Source organism: Hesperophylax consimilis, chromosome 9, assembly GCF_061612785.1.
Source record: "Hesperophylax consimilis isolate HC1 chromosome 9, BYU_Hcon_1.0, whole genome shotgun sequence".
In the NCBI taxonomy this organism is placed as follows: domain Eukaryota; kingdom Metazoa; phylum Arthropoda; class Insecta; order Trichoptera; family Limnephilidae; genus Hesperophylax; species Hesperophylax consimilis.
This window is the reverse complement of record NC_142844.1, coordinates 24,795,119-24,822,581: the sequence shown is the minus strand read 5'-3', so window position 1 is coordinate 24,822,581 and position 27,463 is coordinate 24,795,119. Positions and strand designations below refer to the sequence as shown.

Genomic DNA, 27,463 nt, shown 5'->3' with positions numbered 1-27,463 from the left:
GTCCTGTCTCTCTAGTGTAGTGTGTAGTCTGTCTGTACTATGTAACTCTCCGTGCTCCGTGTCGCCACGGGAGCCACTTTCATTTCACCGCGAACTCCGCTCTCGCCCGGACGCCTGCGTTCCCGCAGAAAGTCGACAAAAGTTTCTACTCTAAAGTCGCGAAAGTGCCGCCGTCGCCGTGAGTTCGATGTTTCGCCGGGAATTAATTCGGTGAAAAATCAATATCACATTTGAACTGAGTTCCCAACAATTTTCGTCGGTGAAAAAGTTTAAAAGCGAGGTTTTTTTTAAATGTACAGAACAGGTGTCGGGCGGTCCGGAGGTCGACACGCGGATAGCGAGGGGCGGGGAGGTGCGAGGTGGGAGGTGGAGGGTGGGGATCGTCTAGACAGGCAGAGTACCTACCGCCACGTTGGCAGCGCAGGCGGGATACATTTTCCTTTGGCTGCGAAAGATTGGCGAAACAAAAGAGCCGTGAAAAGTTATTGTTTCTGCTGCCCCCGTCAGCTGATGGCTGCTGACCGCACTATCGCTGGGTTGAATGTCCATAGCCTTATCTACTAATTGACACTCGGTATGCCTGGGAGATAACTTTGTGAAGTAACAGATAATGTATGTATTTTAAAGTTCCATTATTAATAAAACCCTAGGTCAATTACGTCGCTCTAAAAATAGCATTGTGAGCGCACTGAATATTATTATAAAAGTGGGGTTCAATTCCCGCGAGGTCAAACAAAATAAATAATTCGATAAAATAAATTCCACAACAGTGTTTCGGGAAAGTATTTTTACTAGATTCCTCTTCCAACTCCTCGGCATTACCCGTCACACGCTGCTTCAGTGCTTGTAGCTTGTAGCATGTAGCCTGTATGGTAGGTACACATTTCAAATAATCAAAGCGATTTTTTTTTTTATCAAATGTGCCCATTCCTTTTTGGCGTGAAGCCAGGCGACCGACATTTCCACATAAAAAACTAAAACGTGTTCCTACCGACCCGAATACAAAGTTATATAAACGCCTCTAATTATAATCTATTTAATTATCTGCTAGCTATTGTCTCCTCAATTTGACAGTGTTGCCAACAATTTATTCCCCTAATCAAATTCTTCACAAAAATTGATTTTTGATAAACAAATGTGCGGAAAATTTATTATAAAAGTTAACCGCTGTATCGGGGTGTCAATTCGAAGAAAATTTGATAAAAGTTATTCCGTCATTCTTATCACGAAGTAATTCCGTAATGGTTTTCCTCGTCTCTTTGTTCTTGGTAAGATCGTGACATTGTTTGGAGAGATGACTGGACGTCAGACGTCATGATGATTTCATCAGGAACACGAAATTATATTTATATCATATAAATTAGTTATCAAGTCATCGAAACCAATCACTATTCTTAAATATAGCTGTTTGTTTTCATGTTACATTGTCAATATTATTTTTAATGACATGTAATAGTGGCACTGTCGATTGTACTCCTATAAACACGATTGTTATAAGTCAAGAGATATTAAATAATAATTATTATTGTATACCTACTTGAGCAGGGTTACATTCTATAAAGAACAGTGGCTTATTCTTCAATGGGACGTTTCGCTCTCCTATCCGCCGTCGTGTTCAGGGTTGCGCCACATTAGCCGCGAGTGTGAACCCTGGAACGTTAACCCGGAGTTGGGAAACAGCGTGGCATCACGCCGAATGACAATGGACAGCGAACAACTCTATGTGGGGCACCAACCCACGGAGGAGAACCCGCGTGGCAGTGGGACACCCTCGTGGCACAATAGTGGGGCACCGCGACATATTAACCTTCTCGGGTGAAGGACCAGACCGCCGAGCGCCCCCGCACCACCCGCCCCCGCCCGGCGCACCTTTCGCTGGAGATTGCCGAAGGTCCCCCATCACGGCCGGGCCGCATTCGAAGGTGAGTTTGTTCCGAATATATAATTAATATTCATCGTTCTTCGCTGCACTCGTCTGTGTGCGTGCTCGGTCTCGTACGTTTTTTGAAAATGCATTTATGATCGGACTTGACTAAACGGATGTAGCTAGTGACGACGGAAGAATTCTGATTCAAATGGCAACAGCGCATTGCGAGACTTCGATATCGCCTCACTTGACTCTGGTTTTGCGTATAACTCTCATTCAAAAACAGGATTGAACTAGTGAAAATGTACATTTCTATTTAAAAAATAATCAGCTGAAAGGCGTTAGCTATACTGTACGTTGACTTCTATATGGACCAACGTCATACCTTTCTTAGCAATGAGAGATGTTGGGGAAATGATGTCGTAGGAGGGACTGCTCTTCCCACACGCTTACTACAACCTTCTGAGAAAATGTAAAAATAGCACCAACAGAATATAAATTCTTCATAAATCTACAGAAAACTTGATTATTGCAGCGTCGTTGTACAGATGAATGATTGTCCGAAATTCAATATCGTCATACTTCTGGTCAGGTTGGAGAAATCCGCTGAGGAAGCTATGATGACTGGCCGATTTTTACCATTTGTAATTTTCCGCAATGAGGTCAGTGTGAGGGTATGGAGTAGTATAAATAGATACCTACACACACGTGTGTGTTAGTGTTGCGCATTTCAGAGTAGTGTGTGTGTGTTGATACCAAGGTTGGTGGCTTGTCTATACGATGCGTAAATTCTTTTTCAGATACAAATTTATATTTTAACTATTTTTCTTTTTATTATTAAGTATGGGTGAGCTTACAATTTCATGGAAAGTCACTGACTTACCGTAGGACCTTAACCGTCTTACGTATATTGATTACACCATAACATTATAATTAATGTAAATAGATGATTTTGTCGTTAATTTCCCACGAAATAAATATAATTCCCAATGAAATCGCTTTAAACGACTCAATACTAATTAATAAAATCGAAGCCAAAGATTTAGGAGTAACACTGAACTAAAGGCTCATATCCCACATTCGCATTGTTTCAATTATCTCAAAAGCCTAGAAAAGATTAGGATTCATTCACAGATTTGATGTGCCCTTTCTTATAGAAAAATGATAGACCTATCGTAGCCCGGAACTCCTATAACGGATTCCCAACAGAAGAATCAAAAACAAAAAGCTTATATAATAATATAATACAAGGGCGTAAATAAGGGGGGGGGAGATAATAGCTCTCGTAGATTACTCCCCGGAAAATTCAACAATAATATTTGCACTTATCAATGTGGTGTAAATAATAATTCTTCTAACCCCCACTTATTTCCATTGCCCCCACCCCACAAGATTGAACCCTCCCCCTCCCATCATGTGAATGCTATAGTTACGCCTTTATGTAGGTATATTATACTTTCGATCGATCCCATCCCTATTCCCTTTAATACAATTTGATGTAACTTCATTTTTATTTTTTTAAATCACTACATAATCTTGTATACCGAAATGAAACGTAAACTGTTGGTCTCCCAATTGAATAAATAAATTACATGGGTTATGTATCTATATATTATGTTTTTCCTGCTAAAAATTGCCAATAATTGATTCACCATAATGTTTTACAAGGAAACTTCCTACCAACACACTGTATCTTTACATGGCGTACCCGTATTACATGAATCATGGGCATTTTTGTGACTGTTTATCGCGCGAGTTATTTGCGCTAATGGTGGATTTCCTAATTTGCTAATTTCATGGCTTTTGATTACGTGTGACAAGTTGTAAAAATACATGAATAAAACTTTATTCTATTTTTTTTTAATTTTGCCAGGCTTAGTGGATTAGAGTTGAGTGATTAGATTAACCTTGCATAAAATCTTCATAATTTATGAACTAAGTTGAACTCGGGTCGAAAAATTGCTTTAAAAGCCACCACATTCCATTCTAATTTATTGTTAAAGTAGCTGTCTGGAACTATCTGAAATATTTCAGTACTTGAAGTACACCTTGACGTCAGAGTAAATAATGCCAAGTCGTTAGTGTCTTGGTGACCGAATTCGCTGAAATAAATAAACTGGCTAGAAAGAGTGGTCAGAACTGTGACTTGGATCAACGCGTTCACTGTCAATAAGGAAGAATTCATCCAGGGTTCGAATTTCGACCATTAATCTAAAATCCGACCTGTTCAAGAGGAAGAATTTGATTATTGATTTTCCACAAAACTGGGCATAAGCTTCTATTTTTTCATCTCTCTAGCCTTCCGATTTACTACTGTTTATCTTCGGTGTTGTTGAATGCTTCAGAAAACCACGAAATGGATATCCCACGCGTTACACAAAAATATAATCCATTCTTGGGTTCATTGTTTTCTTTTGTTTGTTTATTTTGTATGTTTTTTTTATTTAGTCATAAAAAATTACATTTTTATATCCATTATAAACCTTTTAAAACTTATTTCAATGACATTAAGGAGACTTTACAATAGATCTAAAACTTATTATTTATAGCATTTACGCATAACCCACGAAAGGCAGCAAGGCTTTTAGCTTCTATAACATCTGTCAGTAGCTCATTAAAAATTTTAAATAAAGATTATTTTGGGTTCCCGACAAATTTGTTTTTGGAAGTCTAAAATCTACACAGTTTCTCGTGGGGTAGCCATGTATTGCGAAATTAAAATTTACATTCTTAAACATGTATTTAGGGAACATCTTATTTTTTAGCTTAAATATTCATTCACTTAACATTCCTAGTTTTTTCTGCATAATTATGATCTTAGAATACCTACTACAATTCAATACTGCTTGCATGCCTCTATTTTGAATTATTTGCAATTTCTTTATCTGTCTTTGATTGCACAAGAAAAGGAAACTAGAGCAGTAATTTAAATGAGATGCTACTATAATATTATAAACTAATTTACTTGTAACTGTACTTACATCTAATTTATTCCTTATTCTTATTATAAAAAGTATATTATAATACTTCTTGGATACATGGTTGAGTGTTAATGCTTGGAGGAAACTTACTGATGTAAAATAATGTTAATTTATTGAAAATCTGGTCAAAATATTCGTTTTCCTGTTAAAAATGGGACTGCAGTTCTTCAACGATATATACAGATATTTATATTGATTGTCGCATTCCGTCATAATATTTATTAGGAAAATAAATAAACTCATTGAGCAAACACGTTTTTGATATAATCTTAATGACTAATATTTTATCAGGAAAGTAGCATGCTATCACTTTTTAACAGGATCACTTTTCTCCGTGTGCAGTCTTCCATAAGCTGGTAGTTTTGCTAGGAGTGTATTTTTAATAGTAAAATCGTTTGCTATTAAATAGTGATAAGTAATCCATCGATTCAGGGTTAAGAATAAATTTGAATTAAAATGAAAAAAGTTATTTGAAGTTAAGAAAGAGAGATGCAATTTTGAAACTGAAGAAGCTATTATAGATAAAGTTCTTAAAAAATAGCTATTTGATTATAGCAAGACATGTTTTCATTTGAGATATGAAAAACCATTGAATTTTTATTTACATAAGCGCTGATGTAGTAAGAAGTCGAAAAAATATTTTAATAATTAAACTTAATTTTTGTAACTTGTTACAAAATAAAACGATATCTTCCGGTTTATTGTCAATGCGGATTTACAAGTTAAGTTTCTTTATCTCTTTGTTCTTCAATAATACAAGTGTGTATACATTTGTTTTATATCACGCAGGCCACACTTGTAAGCCTTGCAGGTCATTGTATTAGTATACTGTACAAATACTTAGAACATTAGTCACGTAGTTTGACTACCGAACCCTATTAATAATTTTTCAGCGGCGCCACTTTTATTAAACACATCCCCTTCGGATTGTAATTGAATTGAGTATTCAAACGATATCACTTGACCACAATTTTGTACTTGAGTGAAATGTTAATATAAATGCGTTAGTCGCTCGTTTCTAACTTGAAAATGTAGTTGCCAAGACCTAAAATTGCATAAGTGTATTTGTTTTCTTAATTTATTTTATTCAAAGTCTTTATTTTCTAAAATTCTTTATTTTGCACAATCAGGATTGACATTTTGTCTAAAGTCAAACCAGTGAAAGGTCCATTTGACTTGTACCTCTTGCTCATTAACGACGCATATTCTATTTGTTCCAGTGAATTTTCCTCTTTGATCCACTGCGTAGATCGTTTCCCTGTAGTAAATGCAATTTTCCAATTTTTGGCTTGTCGCTCATCATTCGCGTATCCGAGCAGCCCCAGGACTCGTGGGCCGTTCCTCTGCGTGGCGGCGGGTCCTGATTCGTCTGTTCCAGGGCTGGAGCGCATGCGCTGCACTGCAGGGCGTGCATCCCGCTGCAGCCGCCCCCGTATCCCGGGCCCCCACACTCTCCTTCTCCGCTCCAAACTTCCCGGGAACCTTGAAGGGGGCACCCCACGCCACGCAAGTCCGCGACGCGACGCCACTCGGCCTTTTGCGTCACATTTAGTAAGGCTTTTGGTCGATACGAACCAGGCGCCAGATTGCTCATCGACGCCACTTTCATATCTGTCATTAAAATTCCCGCTGTGGGTCCTAATGTCTTCATTAAATTCCTGAAAACCAGTTTTTAATCTACGCGACAGAGAGAGATTAAAACAGCTTGTTATGTTTGAACTCTTAGGGCGTCATTTTTTTAGTACGCTATTGAAAAAAAAATCTGGTTGATTTTCCAGGAAAACACCAGGGCTAAATGCAAAAGCATTAAGTACTTTACCGTATTCAAAATTGGTGTCCCGCGCTATTGTGTAACATGACAGGTCCCCTCCCCCGGAGGGTCCGGCGCCCCTTGGAGTGTCTGGGGTCTGGGGTCGGGGGTCTGGGGTCGGGGGTCTGGGCTTCCCCATCCCCATGCCTTCCTCTGGCAGCGCCGCGCCGTAGCCACCACTCCCACCCCCCGCCCCTCCATCGCTCCGGGTCGACCCCTCCAGGGTTGTCACGTGAGCGCTCACTCCGCCGCCGGCTGTTGTGTCAGTAGGTGCCCGCGCTCCGCTCCGACCGTTCGCTCCCAACTGTAGTGCATCATGTCTTGGTTTAAACATCTTACCCGCCGGTTCAACTCAAAGCTTATAAGACTTGTGTTTTCAAATGCGAACATTAAAATTACAGTGAAAAAAATATAGTGCTCCTTGGATTTATTCGCACTAAATCTACCGTGTTGGAGAACTTTATACAAAGGCTTGCGTGAAAGTCAATATACAGTTTCCGTTCTGGTGAGTTCATCTTTTCTGAGAAGTTTTTTACGAATACCTAGCATTTGTAAATAATTATAATTTTTATTTAAATAAACACGCTTCTTATACGTTTCAACTTCTTCGAATCAATTGGAATAAAAATAATGATATTTTAGATTTTTTGAAATTTTACATTTGCCTTAAAATCTCAAATTATTAGACAGCAATAAAAATAATGTCTTTCTATTCTGATCTGTATCTTTGATGTGTATCTATTTATGAACTTTAGTTTTACATTACTATTACAAAAGCTTGGAATAATAAAGTAAAACTATTATTCTTCTTTGAAATCTTTTAAAAAACTAATCTATTAAGTTTAATATTACAATGCTTGCCCGGCGGCTAGTACTTGTGGTAACCCTGTCAAGCGAACAGCTGTTTTACGGATGTCAAAACCTCCGACGCGACGGCCGCCCCCGCTAGTGACGTCTTGTGGGGTAACTAGTATTTCAATACCAGCCTAAAACTAGGAATATACTCTTATATTTACAAAAATACATAATATTACTAGTCTCCAAACATACATATTTGAATGGCTCGAAATCTTTATTTTATTTGTTCGTTTAAGTTTACAAATACCTAATTTATTATAACTTGCATATTGTTACCTAGTAATATAATATTATAACCTTTTAATGATCTATTTTAATGTTAACTATCACATTATGCTTGTAGGTTTTAGGTTAGTTGTGCTAAAGTTAATTAAAATTGTCTTAAAACTGATGATAATTGTAATAATATGTGTTTGGCTATTAATTTCCCCCTTATTAATAAAACCGAAGTTGTTCTATACTTTATACCTATACAAAATTTCGTCACGCCGTTCAAATCATAAATATTTATTAAAAATCATTTAAAATCACTAAAATATTTTATAAACATTCGTAATAATAATACCTATGTTAATGTTACATATTGTTATAATTATTTGTAAGTGTATGGCAGTTTTCCACCCATTACCGACGTCAAATTCGCCGCTAAAAGTTGCCGACGGGACGCGAGTACCTACTGTGCGGCGAGAGCTAGTAGCACCTACCGAGAGGCCACTCGGGGTACCTACTTTATAATATTTGCAAGGACCGCAAATGACCTCGTTTTGCAATAATTTTCGCGAATGCGGCAGATATTACAAAACTGCGGCCTGCTTTACGAATTTCTCAGTACGGAGATTTATATGATTTGGGTTTTTAACTAACACGCGATAATTTGTTTGTAATTTTTAGTGTTTATGTTTACTTATTCATTGAGAAAATAATAATTTATTTTTTTTACTGTCAATAATTTTTTATTGTCAATTTTGACGGCTTTCGTGGTCGAGGGCTCTGGACTTACAAGCTGGAGGTCGTGAGTTCAAATCCCAAAGAAGTTTTTATTTGATTAATTTATGTTATTTCACAAATTACTCATTACGAGTAATTTGTGAAATTACACAGACCGCCGAGACGCCATATTGTTACTTCGTGTCATATATTGTTATAAGAAAAATACTTTTGATCCGTTAACGGATTGAATGGCTTTCATATTATTACACATTGGTATCGAGATGCTCAGATAATCAAACATAAATGTTTGATTAAATCAAATTAAATATCGCACGTACGCAGTCTGTCCAAAGTAGTGCCAGAATGCCCAGTGGCAGCGGCGAGTCGAACACTGGTGCCGGCTCGATGTCTCCTCTGTCTGCCTCCACTTACCAAATTACATTATTTCCGTGTCAGTTGGCGACATTTGATGTTGAATCAAATGCCAGAAGTGGATCATGTGTACAATCAAATTTGGACATTGGATCCGGTCCATTATTTATTTAACTTTGCATCTTTGCACGCTTTATGAATTTTGACATGTTTCATTATATTAGCTTGTACCTATTATGCAGCTGTTGTATCCATAAAATCATTTTGTTGTATCTAGTTTTTTCTATCCATATTATAATCATATTGTTCTGTCCAATTACCTATGAATATTTTGTTGTAGCTTGTTCTACATAATCAATAATTTTCTGTAATTTCTTCTGTCCATAAAATCGTTTTTCTCTATCCCATAAAATAATTTTATTTTAGTTTTTCATGTTCACGTAGTGTTTTTGTTGTAGCTTGTTCTATTCACATAGTGTTTTAGTTGTAGCTTGACCTGTTCACATAGTGTTTTTGTTGTAGCTTGTTCTGTTCACATAAAGATTTTACTCTAAGATTTTTCCGTTCACATAATGATTTTATTTTTGTTCCATTCATTCAATCGTTTCGTTGCAGCTTGTTCTGTCTATGCAAACATTTACCTATAGTTTGTTCTATAATCGTATAATGCTTTTATAGAATTAGTATGAAATATAATAGAATTATGTTTACATTGCAAAATATTCAATGTTCAATTCACATTGTTATAAATTAAAATTCATAATTTTGTGCATTGGTTCAATTAAATATACCAAGAATCGCATTGCCAATTATAAATATACTTGTAAGCCAAAATCCGGAAAAACGAAAAATAAAAACCTTATTTCTTTAGATTCTTATCAACATTCTATATTAATTGTCACTATCTAAAATAAATGTATCTCTATACTTTTAAAAGAGTAACTAATGCAAAAATGATCAAATCTATCATTAAAATTAAAAGCATTTTTTCTTACCTTCCGACAACGGGGATTTTTTTGAAATTTCAGCACCAGTAAAATAACATTATTCTAAGCGTTGTTTTTAACTAAAGAAAATACCATCAAAACAATGTTATTCCACAGAGAATGTACACCATAAAGTGAACAAACTGTACGTTGAAAACTGATCAGGCGACCCAGTGGAAACCACAGTTTACATTTTCATTTGAATTGAAAATAATAGAAAAACTAACATTTAATTTAACATCGTTACACGGGCGGTACAATTATTTTTTTCTCTTGCATTGATTATTGAAATAATTCCTTCTGCTGTACTTTGTCATTCTATTTGCTCGGTCATAATAGTATGCCTAAGTGGTTTTAACAAATACACGTGTATCTTAATACCAGATTATTTATTATGCGAAGGTTTTTTAGGAGCACATTTTTCAAAATTCCTCGATCTCAGGTTATTACAACTTCAAAATTCAAAAACGTTTACCTTTAACGTCCGAGTTATTTCGAGTCAGAACCATCTGTCTTCAGCGTCACACTCCATAAAACAGTAAATTTGAATACCATCAGTACGATGCGTATATATTTATATATCATTGACATATGCACATAAACATACCTCTGACAGAGTACATATAAAGTAGTGTATTGTGGTTGTATGCCTGTGTATTATGTATGTACATGACAGTATGTAGGTATTATCTGATATCGCCGATGACAAGGCCGTCATCAGTATCGTTTGGAAAGGTAGTATCATCCTAGCCATGTTTTTGCGCCGTTTTCAAGGCTTTAATATTAGTGAATTCAGAACAATAGACGTTGTATAATCTCAGCAATGCCAAGATTGCCGACGCAGTACTTATCCTACGCAGAGTCACGTAGGTACAGATGTCACGTTATGGTACGTTTACATTTGTGAACCGAAACGAGAGTCGAGCCACGAATTACGGGAAAGGAACGAAGCAACTGCAAGCGACGTTTCGCACCATTTGCGGTTGCTTCGTTCCTTTCCTATAAGTTGAGGTTCAGCTCGGCAGTTCAAAAAACACAGGACAAATTTTTTCAGCGGCGTTTCGCGCCATTTGCGGTTGCTTCGCATCTTTCCCATAATTCGCGGCTCGGCTCGCGAAAACTTTGTCCGGTTAATAAGCGGCATTAGATTCAAGTCGATGAATTCAGATTAAATCTTATTGGAATGATTGTTTGTTTGAGAAGCGAAATTTGTGTGTCAGGGTCAAGATTAGCACCATGCTCAAATCCGTAGGTACCTACACTGTTTTCTCATTGAAAAGAAGAAAAGTACGTACCTATGGCCTATGATAATTTATTCAAATCAATCATTTAACCGTATTTTTATACCGCATGAATACCTACAGAAGAATAATTTGAGACGAAAAAAAAATATCCCGCGTTAATCTTTGCATGTACGAGTATATTATAAGGAAGAGTGTTCCTTTTTTATACAAATCTACAGTTTCATTACGAGATTGATGAAATTTTGTACACCTAACCTTCATAATAGCAAGGATATGTATATTGATCTTTCTAAAAACCACCCCCATCCCTTTAAAGCAGAATTTAGACACTCGAAATGTGACAGATGAAATATGTTCAAAATAAGAGGAAATTTACTGCCGACACACGGAGAAAAATTAGTATTGCTCATTTATTAAGAATCTCTTCAAATTATTCGTAATCCGGTAAAAACGGGATTGCAGGCCCTTAACGAATGAATAGATAGGTTTCCCGACAAACTTTTAGTGAAATACAAATGTAATATCACGATGTCGGAACGCATTTCGTCATTATATATTTTTAAGACAAATTCAGGTGCATGTTACATTAGGAATTTACTAAAAGTTTACCAGGAAATTTACCGAAATCCTGATTTTAACCGTTTTATCAATTAGCAATACTCATTTATCTCCAAGCATCTGATTTGAAAAAAATCTGCATATAGCCCGGGTGACGCCGTGGACCCCGGCTAGTTGTTATAATTATTTTGATCGTTAGTTTATTTTATCTACAGAAGATTGTAAATTTGCTTAATTTAGTGAACCTACTTAAAATAGAAATGCTTCGATAGGTTGATTAGAATATATCGCTACCCACATATTTTTTTATCTTGGGACTGAAATTACATCTTCAAAATATTCCAACAAAGTGTTGTACAGCAGTATTGTTGTACCTTATCAATCTATAGAAAGACTAATTGGTTTAGGCCACATGGTAGACTTACTTTATCTGCCTCCCACGTCAAAGCGTGTATATATTTTTTTGCTGAATTCTCAGCTTATTTATGAAAGGGCAAGCCTTTCGCCAACTTATTCCTGTTTCAAGCGATTCTACGTACCTATATAAGCGACCACCTCTTAGGAGCGGTCAGTCCATGTCTGCATTATTTTACTTACGAAATACTTCATAATTGAACATCGTACAGCAGAAAGAGTGCGAAGACCATGAATTTAATGCTCCCGCTCCTCTCCGCCCATTTTTAAAGTTGCTTATCTAACTCAGAAAATCTCCAAAATCCCCTATCGTCTATCCAATTTGCAACCTGCGAAAGCTTTGTAATAGTAGCAAAAAATTATAAATTTCAATCTTATAAGGTACGTAGGTAGGTACTATTATAACCGTTTCTGATATTTATTCAAGTACTAAGTAAATGTAATATTTTCTTTCACAGTTTTTTTAATGTCGGCTGTCTACAGTCATACATGGAGTTGTTTTGTAATCCAAATTATGGAGACTGATTCAATCATGAATAATCGATTACGTGTGGTTTTGCCAGACCGAGGAGGTTGTCACGACTCACTCTTGACCTGGCTGACTCAACTGTCCTGACTTTCACAATAGCCAAGAAGCAAACCAGCGGATGTTGGACTTCCGTAGCGGGGACGGGGTGCGCATAATAATTAACAGCACTGGCAACACTAGGGGAAGTCTCGGTCTTGCCAGTTACTTTAATCGTGCCGAGTGCAGTGGAAGTATTGAGAACCACGTGAAAACGTAACAAGTGGATAGAGGAGTGCTAGTATTAACCACCTGTTACGCTTAACAAGTGGATACCGAACATACGTATACGTTTTAGAGTTTAAGGGCAGTTTCTGTCAGTGAAAAGGCTGCGACTGCTGTGGCAGAACTTTAAATGTCGAAACACGGGGGCCGTGGATTCATAACTCGGCATGGGAAAATATAATTGAAATTAATTTACACATAAATAAGTTATGCTATTATTAAATCGCACCTCGTTCCAGAAGCGAAGATACTCTGAATATCGTCCAGGTGAGATTCCACCACATAAACCATTGGAATAAATAATCAGAGCTCATTTCCGTCAACCTCGCAACATTCTCCGATGAGATTCCATACTTTCAAATAAATTAAAACTCATTTCATGAAAGAGATTTCTGAGAAAAAAGCACACCTTTGCACCAAGGTTATCTGCAGTCACCAATTGCAAATGAAAGTAAATAATTACTGTCGCGATGATGGTATTAAAATTGATGTCTCTCGAAGTCTCGAACGTCATCTCGCGTCTGACTTTTGCCAAGGCGAGAGAAAACGGCAGGTAATTGTAGAGTCCCAACCACCTCGTGGGCGGTGTGCAGCAATTTATTTATGTTTGTACGTTGGAGTAAGCTGGTAAATATGTAGATGGTACAACACAAGTATACAGTCCCACATTGCCCAGTAGTTTGGTAATTAGTATCCTCGGGCGCCCGGCTGCCGCAATCCGCAATGAGCGCGGAAAGCAGAAAAGCGTTAAACGCAACAAGTTGGTAAGTAAGTCGAATTTGCTCGCTGCGGGTAATCCGGTAATTGTGCCGCTCCGCCCACCGCGTTCCTGATAATACTTTTGGCAACGCAAACAGGAATTGGTTATTGGTGAAAGATGTTACTTTTTACCACTTGCGTGTCGCTGTATTTTAAAAAACTTTGGCTTCAATTATTATTTCGGAACACACGTAAGTATTGCAGTATGCTTTTCAACAGTATCAACCGGCAGACGCGGAATATTAGTAGCATCTTCCTTTTACATATAAATGGATCTTATCGAAAGATATAAACTCATTTTTCTTTCAATGGCTCTATTACAAGTCTTCTTTCTCTTACAATCATGCGGTAGAGTAGAGGTTACAACGGAACCTGTATTGGGTGTTAGTTATTTCTTCCTAACTTCTTAACTTCCGCCATGACATACACAATATTTTAATACAACATGTACCTTTCTAGGTTGTTTGATAATACATACATTATCAATTTCCTGACACAAATAGAATTCATTATTATAAACTATCAGTTCTGTAAACAGGTAGACTGCGCGTCCGAAAAAGGAAGTGTATATAATTTTCTCTCAATTTAAATCAAAACCAAAATTTCCTCGGGAATCATAAAATTTGTAAGTAGGTAGGTACTTAAATACCTATACATCAAATTAATGAAAAGGACGATTTAACATTTGAAAAAAAAATCTTTACTGAACCATGCAGTTTTTATTTGCGTAATAACTTACTCTTCTTACCGATTTATCATAAAACGTGTTTATTTATTTTTTTATGAAAATAGTACATAATCTACCGTAATTATTTTCACAGAATTCCTACTATCACCTACTGCGGCGCTTGACAGGTTAAAACGGCCACTAGCTTGAACCGGAACTGGAACGTAACAAATTTACAGACAGATGAAATGCCAAATTGTGGACTTAAAACGGGACTTCGATGTTCAGGCAATAAATTTTCAATATAGTCATAAGTTTTAACGTAATTCTCGAAAGCGCGATGCTTACAGCATTTTAAGCGAATTCAACAATGGTAACAGTCGTCAGTTCCCATCTTTTTATATTACTGGTCCATTTTCAATCGCGCCAAACAAGTTATTATTTCCGACAAGTATGCTGGAAAAAACTTTTCCACAGAAACCTGTTGTTCTTGTTCAGGCGGTCAGCTGTTGGCTTCTGATAAGAGCTAGATAAGTTATCAAGGAGACCCATATCCCCCCCCCCGGTGGGTGGTAGATTAGTCCGCAGTTGAGCCCCCCCCAGATTATCGCACTCTGAAGCCTATGACAGACCATGTTAAAAGTGCGCTATATACACGTGGATTGGCCTATTTCAGCATATAGCTTAATCTGTCAGCCCCATGATACGGTGGCATCTAGTAAGTAAACCCAGGACCTTGGCCTTGCCGGGGCTCTGCTCTACCACTGAGCTAATTCGACCCTATTACCTTCGGTCATATTTAACTGTTATTATACTTCGACTAAGAACTATCATCTTATTTTTTTCTTAACGCATGTATGATAATGTCTCTAATGTTGTCTTCAATGATTAAATATTATAATTTGAGGTGTTACTCTTTAGGTTATTCCAAAAATAAAATAATGATTTAAATTGGATACGAGTATCATTTTAAACCGATACCTACTAACATTTATAAAAGTTCAGGTTTTACGTTTAATGATATAGCAGCGGTTCCCGGAGTCATCGGGTGAGGTTTGTTCAGGATTCGCCTGCCCACCATCTCCGCGGGGTGCCAGATCGGGAGAGGTCGGTTTGGGGAGACCCTTTGATCTCTCCAACTGGGCTCTCGACCCATCACCTTGCACCACAGTGGAAGGGATATATTCATTTGTCCGTCACTTCTGGATACACTGATCCTTAGATTCCTACGCAACCCACATACTTTGTAGCTTCCCAAAACTTCCTTTACTTAAAAAATTCCCTCCATACAACATCCTTAAAGGTGACATGGGGTTGATATTAAAAACAATGGTGGGAACGCTTTTATTCTAATTACATTATCTTATTTCTTAAGGATAAAGGACTCGTTTTGAAATGAGTTTGGATCCGAAAAACCTTGTTTATGGTCGCCCACATTTGTGTAATTATTATTTATTAGAAATGATTCAGTATTTGCCTTTTAAAAAATGTTAATTTTCATTCCCTAATAGACCAGACTTTCAGATATCGTTTATAACTTAATATTAATCTTTTGTGAAAAGTTGGTGTCTTTCTAAATTAATGATTAGTAATAATATGAATATGTTTGTTTCAGATTCCGGAACACAAAGAAACGAGAAACACAACGGAACACAAAGAAACGAGAATCACACCGGATCACAAAGAAACAAGAAACACACCGGAACACAAAGAAACGAGAAACGAACCAAAAAATTATCGTGGTGCACTTTTCAAAATGTAAGTACTTACATACAAATATATTTTTTAAATAATCAATATAGTACATAATTTAAATGATTCAAATTGGCATATCGGAAGCAATTATCACATACATAGTATCTGTGAATGATTGGGCTGAGAGATTACGCTATACGCATCACGGCTTGGCCTATTTCGGCATTTGATAAGCTCATTCATATGATATGCTGAAATCGGCCAAGCCACGAGAATATAAAAGTAAATTTACTTTTATTAAAAATTAAAACTAAAAAAACATCAACAGTATATAATTAAAATCTTCTTAATAACTAAATAAATAACACCCCTCTCCCATACACACATACATGGAGAAAAATGACTAATATTGAATATTGCTAATTTATTAAGAATCTCTTCAAATTAATCTTAAGTCGTAATCCGGTAATAATAATTTTGAAAATGAAATGTATTATATTATACATATGAATTAAATCTGTTATCTATTATGTTTATAAATAAATAATTCTCTTGAAAACGGACCTACTCTTTATACGATATGTTTGTATTCAGATCAGATTTACAATAAGAAATATTAATTTATATTACTTTCTTCGCACAACTATTTTGAATAAGTTTCACCAGGGTTAGGACAAATTTTAGTTAATTTCACCCACTATGCGAATTTTTTTCAATTAACCCCATCTAGCGACAGTTTTCCTCTTTAAAATGCGACAAAAGCACTGCCGGGCGGAGTTTTCCGGAACTAGCGCTGGCGCCAATACATTGTTGAAATGCTTCACTGCACTTGCCCTCCATGAACTAAATCACGTCCCTTCATTATCTTCACTATACTCGATATATTATACATGTTACTAGGGCTGCCAAACTAAGTTATTAGGTACAGTGAAAGATAGCTGGTAGGTGCAGCAGATAGTTTATCACGCTTTGGGTTCTCAGAAATAAAATGAACAATTTATATTAGTGCATTGTGCATGAGTTGCTATGTGCCATACGCTGGGTTTTGTTGACATTTTCTATTTTTAATACGTATGATTATTTCGTAGAAATATTATTGTAATCGCAGCTGTAGTCATGCAATTAAAAATAAATAAAACACGTAGATTAGACACACTGTTTCATTATTGGTTGCTGAAAATGTGTTTCAATTATTACTTTCCTGCTTTCATTATGACAGTGATTTCTTAAACTTTTCCTGCTCTCTCATTATGGCAGTGATTTCTTAAACTTTTCCTGCTCTCATTATGACAGTGATTTCTTAAACTTTTCCTGCTCTCTCATTATGACAGTGATTTCTTAAACTTTTCCTGCTCTCATTATGACAGTGATTTCTTAAACTTTTCTTAACATTGAATATATAAGGGTGGGTTTAAAACTGTTTATACGTAGCCTTAGTTTGGTAACTGATCTATAAAATGGTTTCATAAATAAAATAGAAGGATTTAAGCGAAGGTTACGATAGACCCAATTCACAGCGTCCCAAAAAATGTCATAGGCCCTGAGGGAAATTATTTTCCTCAGTACATCCTGTGTGGGGTTAATGTTTAAAAAAAGTTGAATTACATTTCTGAACCTCTTGAAAACATGTGCTTTCTTCAGCGACTAACTCGATTCTAATGACCTATTAATAAATATTATTTCTGAACTATAATAACACGTCTTGCTCCGTATAATAACTAATAACATATTATGATTGATATATCGGCCATTTGTTATGCATTTTACGCATTGCCACGTGTTGTAAATCACTTGATATAATCGATAGGTATTCAGAAACAGTTAATACGCAGTTGTACATGATGAAATATTGTCCTCAGTGAAATTCATATTGCAACTAGCGGTCACATTTGATCCCAAACTCACCAGATCATATAGTGCAATTTATCAACATCGTTTAAAAAAAATCTTTAACTGCATTATAAGATGAAAAATAGAATACATTAAGGACGGGTTGTTTCGGAGTATTTGAACAATTCATCAAATTTCAACGTTCATTTCTGGGATCTGTGAAAGTCCAATTCAAGTTCTGTTAATATATCATTATAAGCTAATTGCTTGACAAAACTGAAATAAAAACAGAACTTGAAAAAATCTTTCACAGAACTTGAAAATTAACGTTGAAATTTGATGAATTGTTCAAATATTCCGAGACAACCCGTCCTAAGCTTACAAAAACTCATACCAATTCCAAAAACAAATATGAAAACGTTTCTATCGTATCTTTACATGAGAATTCATGGTAAGTATCCACAAGTAAAATTCAAAGTAACCCGCGATTTACGCTTCACATGAATTAGCTTTCTGAAACGCGCTACAAAAGTCTCCAATTTAGGAAGGATTGTGGTTTTAATCGTTTAGACATGAGGGACACTCGGCGGAAGCGGTATTTCTTATGCGGATGACACGGTCATCTTAATAAAGGGTCAGGACTGGAAAATATAAATCCTAAAATACTGGTGTGATACAAAACTGCTCTCAATTAATGCAAAAAAAAACACTTTATATTCCCTTTTCAATAAATAATTTCAAAATTTAGTATTTATACACAAATGTAACAAAACTATCTGTAATAGCTCCTGTACTATTTTAAACCAAACAACTGAAATAAAGTACCTCGGTGCAATTATAGACCAACATACGAAATGGAACAAACACATCTTATGTGAACTTGTTAAGCGAAATGTTTTTATATATTTATTAGATTAAGAAATATTCTTAAGTTAAATAATTTAAAAATATATATATTACGCGCTAGGACCTATTATTAAAAATAATAATTTTAAAAAAAAAACCTACATTCCCTTCGGCAATATTGTTCTCCAAGTTCCAAAAATAGAAGACATATATAAAAAAAGACTCAATAGGTACTACAAATAATCAAAGATAATACATTGAATTAATTAAAACTTAATTCATTATTAATATAATCATAACTATATAACTTAAATTCCTTTATTAAAAAAACAAATGCATAATAATTACATTTACAAAGAGATACAAAGTAGTCTTCCCGGAGAAGTATAAAAAATAACAGAATTTGTATTACACTCGTAACATCAAAAAAATGCAATAGCTGCATTTCGAATCATATTTATATTTGTTAATGTTATCACATCCTGATTTTACTTTTTACTCCTACTCCAAACTCAAGAGCTACTTCTCTTCATTGGAGAAATACTTCAAAATACTTATTTCTCTATTTGTTCTAATGCCATTTATTATGTATTATTGTAACACTATTATAAATTGACAGCCCATACCTCTTAATATCTGGAATTATTTAAATTGTTCCTACCGAACAACTACCGCAAGGGTCGTCACCACGTCCAGCTATGTATTCCACATGGCGTGCTGGTCCAGCATAGCATGAAAAGAGGTATGGAATTGCTAAACGATATCTCTATGTAGGTCTAAAGACCAGTCAGACTAAAAAAAAATATTTTTGTACCCGCTAAGATTTTCACATATTTTCTGACGTGTTTAAAAATCTGGCTGCAGATTTCACTTTGATAAAGTTTTTTATTCCTGCATATCTAAAATAAGAACAATTTAAAAAAAAGTTTAGGTGAGCTTAGGATAGGTTTTAGAATTAAAACGCTTTTCATACATAAACATACCAGCCGAAAAAACCCTCTGTTGTGGAAAATCGATGCATAAACCACCAAACTTCTACTTTTTTGAAGACATGATTTAAGTCTACGTTTGAACGATTAAGATCCCGTCACTGAGATCTCCATTGTAATAATTATATCGTTCTGATTATTGAGAAAGAGGGAAATTTTAAAACGAAGCTATCTACGGTATGCCTTTATAATGCCTCTAAACATCTTTATCATTTTCTTTTTAGAGTACCTTGTTTTCTTATCTTGTTCCCCATCACTGTGACCTTAACTTGCTGATAAGTGTCGAGACCACACACCATTCTACCTATAAAGTTACGGATAACGGCCGGCATTAGCGTCACATTGCTATCAGGTTATTCCATTCAGCTGGTAACTGGCCTGGTTAACAATTAGAACTGATAAAGCATTCCGCAACAGTGATAAGGGGAGATAGCGACGAGGAGGGGGGGAGAAAGAATTCCTTGCACAATTCTCAGATATTTTACTTACATTGTAAATTTTGAGTTCGGCCGTTAGATCTACATACTGTAAGTTTTGAGTTCTGCCGTTAGATATATATATACTGAAAGTTTTGAGTTCTGCCGTTAGATATATATACTGAAAGTTTTGAGTTCTGCTGTTAGATATATACACTGTATAAGCTTTCTTTCGGTTACATGCGTCGTAATAAAACTAACTCTCTCAAATAGAATTTGAACTCGTGTGAGCGAGATGTCTATCAGAGAATTTAGGCATTAAGAAGATATGAGAGAGATAGAGAAAGCGGGGAAGTTTTGATATAGTCCCGGGACCCACAACACCCTAAATCACTACGAATCGATTTACATTATGAATATTCAAAAATGATTTTGATAAATTAAAACTTTTCCTACCGTTTCGCTTGAGAAGAATTAAAATTAAATTATTCATTACTTTATAAAAAAATATAAGCGTAAACTACTAAAAAATGCATTTTTCACTAGAAATTTAAAAATAAAACTTAAAAATATACAATTTTAAGGCTAAAATTATTTGTGGCATTTTCCTTTGATTATCTTTTTTCTCTTTCTTATAAAATTATTTACAAAATAATAAAAACCACTGTTTCGCTGAAATCGACAGTTTCGAGCCTCAATTTGCAAAGCGATTTTTACGTTTGTTACCTATATTTATGGTGACATAAGCACACTAAGAATATAGACATTTTTGGCCATACTCCTCGAGAAAGAGGGATAGGTTAGAAGTTGCAAAGGATATTCCTAATCATACAATGGACAATATCAGCGGGAACACAAAAAGTCAATCGGTTTAATTGTTGGCAGATGAATCATCTAAATGCGTTTAGGATTGACGATTGATTTTATTCATTAATTTCATTCATTTAACATATATATCCAGCTAACAATAAAAACACCCTAATATAATAGAACTTCCTTCTTCTTCTGGCGTTAGTAAGATTAGATTGTTAATATTAATTTTAGTTGTAAGTTGCTAAATATGTAAATGCTCGTATATATGTCATTAAGATAGTAGTTATAGGCCTTAGTCGTAAGTCACTAGATATAAGTCTTAGAGATAAGTCAGTAGTTTTAGTATTAACTATTTAAGAAATATATTTGTACAGCGCCCTTGAGGTGATTTCTCACGAAAACGGCGCTATATAAATTAGCCAAATTATTATTATATTATTATTATAAAATTTGAGGTCTGCTACTGAAAGCTCCATTGGAACCTTTCTCAATGTTCATACGTGATTTATGAGAAAAATTGAATGTTTAAAACCGTATTTTTCATAAATCGCAGTAAACCATAAACATTTCAGTTAGTACTCAAGTAAAAAGATCAAATATTCTTGCATTATCTCTTGATACTTATAACACTTTAACCAATTGTTTAATTGCGGTGTTTAGCAACCGATGGTTTTAGTTTATTTTCACATTTCAATGTTAAACAATTATTTTCCAATTTGGGAGGCGGGTTTGGTTACCGCTGCCCCGGGAACCATTTATTGAATAACCTCAATAACCAACACCTCTGCCATAGGTCACCCCTAGTGATTCGCTTCGTTTGGTGATTTAGCAGGGATGCCCGGGTTCATCGGGTGAGGTGTGTTCAGGATGCGCCTGGGGGGTGCCAGATCGGGAGATGCTGGTTTGGGGAGACCCTCTGACCTCTCGAATTGGTATTTCGACCCATCGCCTTGCGCCGCAGTAGGAGGGATATATTCATATGTCCGTTACTCCTGAACACATTGATGAACTAGATTTCTACTCAATCCTCATACATGTTACCTTCCCAGAACTTCCTCTCATTCCTTTCCTTAAAAAACACCAGCCACTAAAGATGAGCGGGTTAGTGTAAAAAAATGTACAGCAGAAAGCTGTGCTTATGTTGTGTTTATCTCAAGAGGCACGGGTAGGTAGGTATACATATAAGTAACAAAACCCATTTTACGAAATCCCAATCTTTCACTCACGATTTTATCATTTAAATATCCCAATTCTATAGTTTTTGCACAGAAATTCTGTCTTTTCATAAAGATAATGTGCTCAATATTATTGGCATTTCGTACCAATGGCACTGTATGCATACTTTTACTGTATTATTTTATGTATAGAAGTATGCATACAGTGCCATTGGTACGATATGCATACAGTGCATATCATGCCAATATAATGAAATTCTGTGTTTTCATAAAGATAATGTGCTTAATATTATTGGCATTTCGTAAAATTGGCACTGTATGCATACTTTTACTGTATTATGTTATGTCTAGAAGCCAGATGGGCTTAAAATAAAATAATGAAATGCGTTGGCATCAATACAAGCCTCACTTAAATATTTGACATCGCGTCTGATAAAAACCGGTCCAAACACCTCAACTGCCAGTTCCAGTTGTGATAAGCTTTCTGGTTACCCTTTGTTAAGTCTGGTCATGGTTATGTACATCACCACTTACTACGTACGCACATTCACGTATATACCCTTCGAATGAATATGAGATTTGGTCTTGTTCGCTGGAGCGAAGTTCATTAAAAATATATAATGGATTAATCTCCGTATGTAACGGCGTAAAAATCTTCAATTAAAAATGTGTGCAGTCGATTTAAGAGCCTATTATAACTGATATTAATATTAATTACATCTACACGGCTATCCGTTATCATTAAAACGCTACTCCATCCCCACATGTTGAAAGCTTAAGCGTCTCCAGCTTTTCATTCTTTATTAATTTATTTATTTATGTTCTTCATGAAACGATTATCGGCCAATATATTACAGATAATATTACAAATTTTATTTACACGTATAAAAAGTCATGGAGGCAATTTTACTACTCTATTTTGTGAAGAGCGCCAAAAGATTGCTGAACTAAGTGACGTTGAAAATGTCGATGGTCAATGAAGAATCATTAATCAGTTGTGGAGCTCTGTTGATTGATTATTACTCTTATACTTTTCCATTTTATCAACCTCCAAAAATACAGGGTTTTCCAATAAGAGGTGTTATTTTGAATAGCACGCTATTTCGGTATATGTTACTTTGGAAGCTAACATTTTTTGTCATTTGACAAGTAAAAACTACGCCATTAATAAAAATGGAACGACACACGCTTCAACAACGCATTGAAATTATTAAAATTCACTTGAGTGAATCAAATGCAAATCATCTTGAGTGATGAGGCCGATTTCCACCTCGGTGGCTTCGTCAACAAGCAAAATTGTCGCATCTGGGGCTCGGAAAACCCAAGAGTTATTGTTGAAAAGCCTCTCTATCCTCAACGTGTGACTGTTTGGTGCGGTTTATGGTCCGGCGGAGCCATTGGACCTTACTTTTTCGAAAATGAGGATGGAGCAACAGTTACGGTGAATGGATTGCGCTATCGAGAGATGGTTAATGATTTTTTATGGCTAAAATTGGATGGTATTGATCTGGACAACGTTTATTTTTAACAAGACGGCGCTACGTGCCACACAAGCAACGAAACCATTGATCTTTTACAATTGAATATCAAAATAACACCTCTTATTGGAAAACCCTGTACTTATCTTCTTCATTATCGTCTAGCTTTGGCAATAGACATTCGTTAAATGTTTCCGGTTTAGCAGATTCTCGGTTGCTCTCCCATACGAAGCGTATCTTTTCGCTTTAGATATTAGTTTCTTTTCCCAATAAAAGACTTCATCCTATGATATTTCATTATGAGTACCTACTTCCAACGGTTATCTGTTCGTCGTGCTACGTACATTTATACCAACATGGCATAATCAATCAATCGCAATGGTTATGTTGGTAACTTTTGCTTTGCTCCTAATACAATCTCAATTAATAGTACCTACCTATGCTTTAATTAAATACCCTTTATCTTATTCCAAAAAAGACTTACGCTGTATTTAACAGTATAACCTATAAACATCGTATATATTTTAACATACGATACATAAGGGTTCTATACGTAGTATCTCTGAAAGTTCAGGAAATTATCACAATATTCTACGTTTATATTTTATACCTAAAACGCCAACAGTCATCATTATCTTCATTTAGAAAAATACGCGAGTGACAACTTATCACGTGAATATAACAGTCATACAATAACTGGTCACAGTTATATGTATTATATTATTATACATTCACTTAACTTTTATGACTTCATCGTGCGTGTTTCGGATGCGTGAGAATCGATAGCTTCGGGGCTTTATTGCAACTAAATTTAAATTCACTTCCTCTTCTGTTACGTGACAACAATTTATCTCGTCTAATTCAACTCTCTTTGTTCATTCGAAAAAATGCTTGTTGAATCTAGTCTATCTTTTCTTCCACTGTAACTTTTATATTTATCAATTTGTAAACGTTGATTTTGCATCATATCGTACTCCAATCATGCTTAAATACAACATTTAAAGAAGCCAACGACTTGCTGCAGGTCACAACACAGTTAATATTAATTTAGCATCAAACCACGCTCTCTCTTGATACCTAGGTAAACCGAACACGTTGAACTAGCGTTCGTTGAAATAGCAATTCGATTCAAATCTTAAAACTTGAAAAAAAGATTATAACCTACCAAATGCCATGAAGATAATATTAACTCTCTTTAAATTGTGAGCTGCCTTCGTATGATTGGACCTTGTCCCCGATAACATTAATATTTTAAACTGTACATTTTATGGCATGTCTGAAGTTTAAAAGCAAGACCAATCATCGTAACGGCTATCTCTTATTCCATGTGATAACTAATTTTGATCGTTTTCTTTGTTTTCAGACGGAAAGCTGTCGTGACTCGTGACAAGACCTTTACAAGAAAACAAGCTTTTGGAAGTCACTTGTAAGTTTATGGGACAAGGATTGGACGTTGGACTCTCAACCCAACATCCAACAAGACTTTTCCTGAGACACACTTGTTGTTTGGATTACTATTGACTGTGTAGTAGCTGCATTTTCCCAGTATTTGACTCTGGTGCAAAATACCGATACGGGAAGATCCATCAGGCGAGCGCGTGATTTCGTTGAACAGTCTTGTTGAAAGTGTAGAGCCGGCTTTAATGTAGGTATTATCGCCCCTCTCTAGTGTCAATGGTTTTTAAGCCCTTTTTTCTATTGGGAGATATTCTTAATATATATTGAGATTATTTTAACATATTAACCTATTTGATATTATTTTAACATATTTACCTATGTTAAAATAATCTCTGTATATTAAATTCAGCGAGTGCTACGCTCCTGCCACTGAGAGCTTCATTATAACATTTCTTTCCATTTCTTGGATCGTGAAAAGGAGGAAGCGGTTACCACAAATCTATCAGTAATACCTTTAGCTTTTTTATTATAACATCGTTATAAATATTAATAGAAAGATCCATATTTTTAAAACTATTTTATTTATGCAAAACCAGTTCTTAAATTCAGCCCCATTCCATATAATTATTTGCAACCATCTGAGTTAAATATCTTTTTCTACACGGACGCCATAAATCAAATTTGCCTCACGTGCACCGCGACAGACCCTTGCACTTTTTAAAATGCAAGCCCCGAATTGGATATGTCCGATGTAACATAATGAAATGCACGTGACGCGTATGGGCCGTCTGGCTTGGGGATTTGCATACAATCTCACAGGAGATAATGAGAAACCATTATTCTTGAATGTTGCTTAAAAGTCTGACGCAAGGTTAGACTATCTGCAGCCAGGTTTCTACCCGACAGCTAACGGACAGGCACTAACTCGACATGTGTAACTAAATTGAGTACAAATCTTTAAGGTTAATGCATAATGCATCCAACAATTTCTCTTGCATTTTGACGAACGTCAGCAGTAAATCTGGGAATAAGTTAAAATCTCTAAAAAAAATTGACGTAAAGATATCTTTTATTTTCCTAATACGTAGTTTCTACTCGGCTAAATCCAAGCTTCAATACTCTTTTTAGTTTTCTTTAGTCATATTTCAAAGCTCCATATTCCATGATTGAAATGACAAAGCAAGCTCAAAGTATTTACATTGATCTGCAACTTTCAAACTGAAAAGTTATCCAAAGTATATAATGCCAAAGCTCAACGTTCACGATATTTTTGTGTGAGACACATTATCTGTTTTAAAATTATTGTTGTTTATTGAACATCAAACCATTCAGAAAGCGTAATATCAAAATATTTGTTACGTAGGTGGAACGATTATCAGATTTTTAAGAATTATTATTTTGAAGGCCGGGCATAGCTGCTTTATATTCTTACGCAATTGATAGATACTTTATAATTTATTATTAGGTAGATACATAGTATATTAATTGCGTTGACGAAGCGACAGTGTCATTATTCTAATGATCTGTACTTTGGCTTCTACGTGTCGATATACCAATAATAATGTCACGTATGTGCGACAATGTTCCACGTGCTGCTGGCGCATTAATTCCGCCGGCATAAAAAATTGCCAATACTGCCAAGATACCGGTCATTTACAATATGTACATAATATTTCATAAATGAGACCGGCCAAATACAATAAGTAATATTTCAAATTTGAAACGCAGTCTGTTAAGTTTGGCAGTATCGAGAACGTTGCAAAACCCGGCCTCGCGGTTTTCGCAATTTTGCGAACTCGCGTTTTTGCGAATACTTGTGCTGTCGGTTGACTTTCTATTCGGCACATCATGACGTGGGCAATTGCGTAACGGATCTGTCCGAACAGTAATAAAAATATTTTTTATTATTACTGGATGGTAGATGCTACTAGCCTTATTCTGGTATCTAGTATCTGGTGGTCAGCCGGGTTCACTATTCACTAACCACCCGACAATGCCTAGTGGTCAGTCTCGTCGGCTAATGCCTAATTTGGGCTGGTCATTTTAAATGCTATCTCATACCTGTAACCGGACAAATTAGTACAGTGACATATCAGAACACTTTTGAAAATCATAAAAAGTGCCGAAAAACTGACATCAATTTCTTAACCAGGATGTCTGAAAATTCGCAGTTTAATATTTCATCATAGGGTATTCAAAAATACTCTTATTTCATTACGCCTAGTAAAGTTATAGGTACTTGCTCAAGTTTTTTGGAAGGACCCTGTTCAATCCTTTGTTTATGTGAATACCGCACAGGAGTCCCAACTGCTCCCAACCGTCTGGAGCATTGTTATGTCAATGTTGTGAGGTTAAAGGTAGTGAGGAGGTGAAGGAGATGGGGATGAGCAAACCGGAGAAGTACCTGGGTATTTAGATCTGGTCACCAAACACGACTAAAGCCATTTCAAGCAACGTTTCAATACTGAATGGTGCTCTTACACTAGGGCGGTACTGAGTTTATCTTCTACTCTGGAACGTGCCGCAAATATAACTTATATCATTTTTTATGATTTAATCGTGAAAATTAACATAATAATAAAATAAA

At 35.7% G+C, this 27,463-nt stretch overlaps 1 protein-coding gene across 1 annotated transcript; it reads left to right on the top strand.

The window, feature by feature from the left end:
- The first annotated feature begins 1,455 nt into the window (after positions 1 to 1,455).
- On the top strand, positions 1,456 to 25,064 carry LOC149421086 (uncharacterized). Its single transcript, XM_089635371.1, has 3 exons — positions 1,456 to 1,922; positions 15,852 to 15,994; positions 24,842 to 25,064. Exons 1-3 carry the CDS (start codon positions 1,722 to 1,724, stop codon positions 24,906 to 24,908), a joined length of 411 nt encoding a protein of 136 aa, XP_089491497.1. The 5' UTR covers positions 1,456 to 1,721; the 3' UTR covers positions 24,909 to 25,064.
- The last annotated feature ends 2,399 nt before the right edge of the window (positions 25,065 to 27,463 follow it).